Raw genomic sequence first — 6892 nt, 5'->3', positions numbered from 1 at the left:
GGTGATTCGGGGACCTCTTTGTTGCTGGTTTTTTTCCAGTTAATATTCTATGTCTTACAAAAACAAATTTAAAACACAGTTCTTCCTTAAGATTTTGTGTTGAATCTATGCATCTTTTGTTTATAAAATTGACTGTATTTTACAATCACTTTTAAAAAATTAATTTCCCTTAAATACTTTAAGTGCACTCATGAATTTAATACATTTGACTTCTTCTTAAGCACTTTTCAAAACCTTCCAAGCACTTAAACCTTCCAAAGAATTAAAAAAAAAATGTATGTCAGAGAGAAAAATAGAGCACAAGTCGGGGAGAGGGGCAGAGGGAGAGAGAGAGAATCCCAAGCAGGCTCTGCAGGTGTGGAGCCCANGAAAGAAAGAAAAGAAAGAAAGAAAGAAAGGCAGATATAACAGAGACAGAGAGACAGAGACGGAGAGAGAACTCAGGTAAATTACAATTAGTTGCTCAATAGTGTATAAGGCTACTTTGCACCAGAACTGGAGTGCTTGTGCCAGCAGACAGTAAGAACTCTTTAATAGGTCTGAATGGGGGTGTCGGTCTTTTGAATAGAAGTTGCTTTTAAATGTTGTTTTTGAATCAATACATGCCAGTATAGTCTTGAGAGTCAACTCTAAAGGAAACTGAATCTCACCATTTACTCAAAATTTAATATGAAAATGACAACTCATTCCTTAAAGTAATAAAGGCTATGTTCGCAAGCTAAACATTCACTCCACATGGCACGGACAGCCTTCCAGTTGCTATAACATTACAGTTTTAGTCTAGGCCTAAAATTGGCTTGTGTTTGCTTTCTGCCCCCTTCCTTACGAAACAAAAGTCTTGAATTTTCCAAACCTCAAAAGCTCAGCTGTAAAACTGTAGGAGGCCAGCAAGAGGAAAAGGAAAGTTTCCTTCCAAGACGTCTTTAGTCGCTGCTGGCCGGTTCTGCTCTCTCCCTCCAAACATTAACTATGGCTTTTGACACTTGTCCTTGGAAAAAGTCCAAATGTGGCAAATGGTAGAAGCAATATTTCTTTACCCTCCTGCCTGGAACTCCCCATGATACGGAGGAGTTCTAGCTGGGGCATTCGTGGGTGACACAAGGCGGTCAGCTACTGTCCATCCCCTCTGCTCACTTCTGTAGATGAAATAAGTAAACACAGAGTGAGAATCTACTGAATTAAAAATCAAAACCCTCTCATTTGGTTGGAATGCCTGAAAGAGTCTGGACCAAAGAGGCTGCACAGTAGCAGCGAAAACACAGGCTCATTGCCACTAAAAATGTTCTAGGAAGTGTGTGTGTGTGTGTGTGTGTGCATGCGCGCACGCATGCGCGTGCATGTGAGTGTGCATGTATTTATAGCAGGATACTTGGATGAGGAGGAAAGTTAAAATATGGAACCATATTTCTGTCTCTGCAGGCTTTGGGTTGGAGACATTAAAAACACGACATTTCCTTCAGTTCAATTAAGCTGGTTCAGAAACCAAAATTGTCCTTAGAAAAGGGGAGAAATCCATTTATGTTCCTTTTGAGGCAGGGAGGGAGGTCTTTCTGGCAAAGTCTTTAGGTGCAGTTCAGGACCAGGAAACTTAATCATCCAGTTCAAAGCTTGTCTCGTCATAGAGTTCGGGGCGTGCCGATTTCTTGTGCCGGGAATACTTCAGTTGCAGGAGATCACCCATTTCATCCAGGTTTTCCAAAACCTGCAAAGAGATTGCCTTCCATCAGTTATTCTTTAAACTCCTAAATGGGGGCGCCTGGGTGGCTCAGTCGGTTAAGCGTCCAACTTTGGCTCAGGTCATGATCTTACGGTTTGTGGGTTCGAGCCCCGCGTCGGGCTCTGTGCTGACAGCCAGCTCAGAGCCCGGAGCCTGCTTCAGATTCTGTATGTCCCTCTCTCTCTGACCCTCCCTTGCTCACACTGTTTCTCTCTCTCTCTCTCTCAGAAACAAATAAAACATTAAAAAAAAAATATATATATATATATATATATATTTAAACTCCTAAATGGCTCTGCAATCCAGAGCCTCAGAGATACAATCTTCTTTTGCCATCTTCTTTGATTTTAAAGAAAAGGAGAAAGATCCAAATCATTGAGGCATGGTTTACAAGCCAGCCCTAGGAAATGTTAGATGCTAATTAATTTTATTTTATATTCTTTAATAGCCTATATTATGAATATTTGACTTATTTTTGGGGTGTGAGGGGAGGAATAAAAGCACCTGCTGCATGCTTACCCTTTTAGGCCTTATTTTAAAATTTAATTTATTACATATAACTTTGTGGAAGAAAAAGGTAAGGCTGCAGGTTACAACTGGGTTATGTCTTCATGACATAAATGGCCAAGAGCAAAATGGAACATTGTGGGAGCTGATTAGTGTCTTCTGTCTCCTAAATTTCCCTACCCCTAGCTTTTAAACACTCATCTCTGTGTTCCATGGAATCATCAAACTTAAAACCTCAAGGGACCGAGGACTCATCCGTTTCAGTTCTCTCCATTCAGGCAGGTAAACGTGTCCCCAATTTTCACGAGAAACAGCCAAGATCCAGGACAGACAAAAATCTGATATATCGCTAATCTTATGGTACTGGGGATATGCCCTTTTGACATTTTTAGGCCTTTCTTACCCTGTCTGTTGAGACAGACGATTTGAGGATCTAATGCTTTGAAAGAGGTGAAGATGTTTGTTAACACTGGAATGAATGACTACTGGAGCATATGGATTTTCCTCTTTGGGAAGTTTTTCAAACTGGCATCACATTAGATACCCACCAACATGTGAAGACTCGTTTATTTCTGGGTGGTAGCATTACGGGTGGTCAAAACGTTCTTTTTACTTCAATGTACTTTCTAAATTTTTCCAGCAAATCTAAGCACTAAGACAAAGTAACAAAAGTTGGATTTAAAAGGATATCAACTAGGATAGTGTCTGTTGCTCTTTGCTGAAGGTGGGGACAGAGTATGCAGGGAGGGGCATCTGCACGGCTGGGGGGCTATGAAAAACAATTCATGAAAGGTGTAGGAGAGCATAAGGTTTTCTAGTCATTAATTTCAATCTTTTTAACTTCCATTTTTGTGTCTGCTACAAAATATACGTAATATATTGGCAACACATATATAACTTATAAACGGATTTATGCTGAAGCCCACTGATCAGACTACCCAGAGCACACCTGTACTCAAACGAAGGTAGGTGTATTCCACTTGCTACAGCTGGGAGCCTGCATTTTAGAAGGACCATCTCAGGAAGAGGGAGTTGGGAAGGGCTCCTACCACATTTGGACCTGCACTCCAGATGACTCTATGGAAGCAGGGACCAGTTCTGGGTTGGATCCTGTCTTGAGCTGGAGAAGTTCAGTGATTGGCTATTTGCAGAATTCTTAGGTAGAGGGCGAGATGACTAAGGTGGGGTGATTGGTAAAGGAGCAGCAATCACTCATGTTAGAAGAACAAAATTCTGAGCCATTTTGTGTTTGTAGAGCGGCCTCATCTCGGTCTTGTTGCAAACATGGTCATGGAGGGGACTTGTCTAATATGTATTTTCTGTGTTATGTTCAGTTGCTACCTTAATGCCCTGGCTTTTCACGGGTCAGTTTTCACTTTCTCTTATGTGTATATTGAAGAATCTGCTCACGGTTTTTCATTGATGTAGGTGCCTGATTTCCAAAGTTTAGAGGCATCTGTCTAGATGATGTCTCAGTGCCCCTTCCAAACCAGGTAGTCCAAAGCAATTAAGAACTTGCAAAGAGATTCACATGGTCTGATGTCTACAGAGTTGGGTATTCATGAATGCCTCAATGCTGTTGGGATCACAAAAAACACAAATCCACCCCTTCTGTCCATCCCCTCTGGTCATCTCTGGGAGCTTGCTCCCTGGCCATCTCCTTTCCTCTCCTACGTCTAGTGCCGCTCTTTTTACTCTTTTCCTCCCATAATGTGTAAACGTGCTCAAGTCTTCCCCCATTTTCAAGCGCTTTTTCTAAACCTATTTTTCTTGCTTTTACTGTCCAACTTCTTGAAATATTTGCCTACTTTTTATTTTTAAAAGAAATAATTTGTAAAGTTAATTACTGGAAATACTCATTTTAGAGAACCTGGACAGTATGGAAAGATATACAGAACAACAACAAAGTTCACCCATCATCTCAACACCTCAAATTAGCTCGGTTACTTGCGTGTCATGCAAAAAGTTATTATTATGTTTGTACTCTGTAGTATACACTGGTTTAAGTCCTGAGAATGTAATGGTGTAGCAGAAAGACATGGAGACTGTGTGTGTGTGTGTGTGTGTGTGTGTAATTTATTATTTGATAAATAATAAATCAAAGTATTCACTTTTTTATTTGTTGTATTCTTAATTCTGTTCCCTACATTCTTCTAAACCGGTCTGCTTGGAGGAACATCGAGCTCCTGCTAATTGCTAATCCAATAGCTTCCCATCTCTTACCCCACTTAAACTTACTGTAGTTTCTTGGGGACACTTTGATCTTGCCCCTCCCTGAAACTTTTTCCTTCCTACTGTGTTTAACACTACACTAGTTCATGTCTTTTCAGGCTGCTCTAGCCCCACTGAAGCCTTGTTCCTCGTCTGTGGTTTCTGTGTCCACCCTGGGAGATAGGCACTCTGCTGGAGCCTGTCCTTGGCCTGTTCATTAGCATTTGGACAATTATATTCTCTACCTTTGGCTTTAATGATCCTTCAGTTGCCCAAACTACAGGAGCTGCAGCATTGCATACTCTCCCAAGCTTTAGAATCTTATTTTCTTTTCTACAGATGGCCCGTAGACATACAATCCCAACCTGTCTAAAACAGAACTTGTTTTGTTCCTCCAGTCCCATTGATGATTTGCTCTTCCTTTTTGTATACCCTACCTCATGTAAATGCTTTAGCTTTATCATCCTTCCATTCACCAGGTCTGGAGACCTTGAATTAACTTTGATTCCCTCTTCCTAAATGTGCCCTGCGTACGATCATTTGCCAAGTCTTGGTAAATGCATTTATAATTTACTTTTATTAAAAGAGGCCTAGCTCAGGGGCACCTGGGTGGCTCAGTCAGTTAAGCGTCTGACTTTGGCTTAGGTCATGATCTCATGATTCATGAGTTCAAGACCTGCCTTGGGCTCTGTGCTGACAGCTCAGAGCCTCGAGCCTGCTTCGGATTTTGTGTCTCCCTCTTTCTCTGCCCCTCCCCTGCTTGTGCTTGTCTCTCACTCTCTCTCTCTCAAAAATAAATGAACATCAAAAAAATTTTTTAAAAAAGGCCTAGCTCCAAAGTCATGTCGCCTGTGATATACATATAATATTCATATCTATATCCATATCCTTATATATTATGAGTTATTATATGTGTATGTACATTACACATATACACATAATTCATTCCCACCTTTGCATATAATAACTTATTCATATGTAATGAATGAATTCATATAATCTCATATATAATTTACATCTTCATGCTTCCACAGTTGTCTATATTTCTTTTCCAAGATGAATTATTTGGTCCAGTATTATCACTAGTTTCTTATTTATTAGTACCACTTCTTAGAGTTTTTGCCCCAGGGTTTTGCACACAGTAGACACTCATTGTGTTTGCCAAATTGCACTGACATTATGAGACAGTTCCATCAACCCCACACTTTTGAGATGGCTTAGTTTTCTGATATCACATATTCACATAAAGATCAAAACCAAAGGACAATGAAATGTGGTGTTTAAATCATTTACACCTCAGGTAGGTCTGGATGATATGATAGGTCTGTCTTTGTTATTGCTTTTCCAAAATGTTGTTTCATTGGATCATATTTTATTATGATGGGTTTGATGGCTATGAAAACTGTCTGGTTGCAGGCAGTTAATGCTGAAATAACACGTCAGGTTAGCTTTTGCATCTAAGGACAAGTAAATAGCACAATGTGTGTCTACTCAGTCTTTTTTATGAAGCCAAAACACTGACCTGAGTCAAGTCTTCACTAAACTCATTTTCTTTTCTATCCTCTGAGTTGATCACATTGTTGGGCATTACTGACATACCCTTACTTTTTTGCAGTGAACTTACAAGTGCTGTTTTTCTCCACTGCCAAGACAAACCCAGGGAAACTCAAGCTAGCTCAGTAAAAGAGCATGCTCAGATTGCAGGCACCAGTGCTGGAGATTCTGCTGGCCTGTGTGTACTCACCGTGTCTAGCATCTCCCGGGTATGTGCTGCTGAAACACAAAACCGAGCCCGAGCTTCTGCAAGGGGAGTAGCTGGAAATCCAACGACCACCACCCCGATTTTTCTATTTAATAGATGTCTTGCAAAAGCCCTATGGGAAAGGTAAAAGAGGATGTTAACTGAGAGATGACAAAATTACATGGCAGGAAAAGGAATATGGCTAGTTGACATTTCTTATTTTATAACAATAAGTAGAAATGATTCAAGTTACTAAGCTTCTGTCACATACAATTGACAAGGAAATGGGGCAGTTCTTCGATGGTGCCCATAGCCAAGTGTGTATATTATGGAGTCTGGCACACTCATTAGACTATTGTGAGTACTGAGTCTTCGACGTCATGCAGAAAATTTGATGTATGTAACCTTGAGTTAACAAATTGGCATCCTTTGTCTAAAGGGTTTCTAGGAATAAAAACCCAACAGCTAACACAATGCAACTGCAAAAAGAAAGAACATATATGAAGTGCAAACTTGTATGTTTTTAAAAACTTAATACCAGTAATAGACTACGGAAATTTCAGGAAGCCTATACTTAGTGATGATAATTTGAGGACTAGGATCTGAGGGTCTGCAGGAGTCAATCCTGAGCTGTATTCTCATTTCAGAGCCAAAGATATTTTTTCCCCCATTAAACCAGAGATGGAAAGTAGCAAGGATCTCCTCATTTTTTATTG

At 40.2% G+C, this 6892-nt stretch overlaps 1 protein-coding gene across 1 annotated transcript in view; it reads right to left on the bottom strand.

Moving 5' to 3' along the window:
• Positions 1 to 507: 507 nt before the first annotated feature.
• Positions 508 to 6892, bottom strand: part of SPTLC3 (serine palmitoyltransferase long chain base subunit 3) — a gene marked incomplete at its 5' end in the record, with an annotated part of 69963 nt that continues 63578 nt past the window's right edge. The window contains 2 exons of the mRNA XM_039223310.1: positions 508 to 1702; positions 6180 to 6309. Coding sequence (XP_039079241.1) covers positions 1589 to 1702; positions 6180 to 6309 — 244 coding nt within the window. The remainder of the gene's footprint in view (positions 1703 to 6179; positions 6310 to 6892) is intronic.

Source organism: Hyaena hyaena, unplaced genomic scaffold (genome assembly GCF_003009895.1).
Source record: "Hyaena hyaena isolate Hyena2069 unplaced genomic scaffold, ASM300989v1 scaffold_1317, whole genome shotgun sequence".
Lineage (NCBI taxonomy): Eukaryota > Metazoa > Chordata > Mammalia > Carnivora > Hyaenidae > Hyaena > Hyaena hyaena.
The sequence above is the reverse complement of the archived record's forward strand: the minus strand, read 5'-3'. Positions and strand labels throughout refer to the sequence as shown.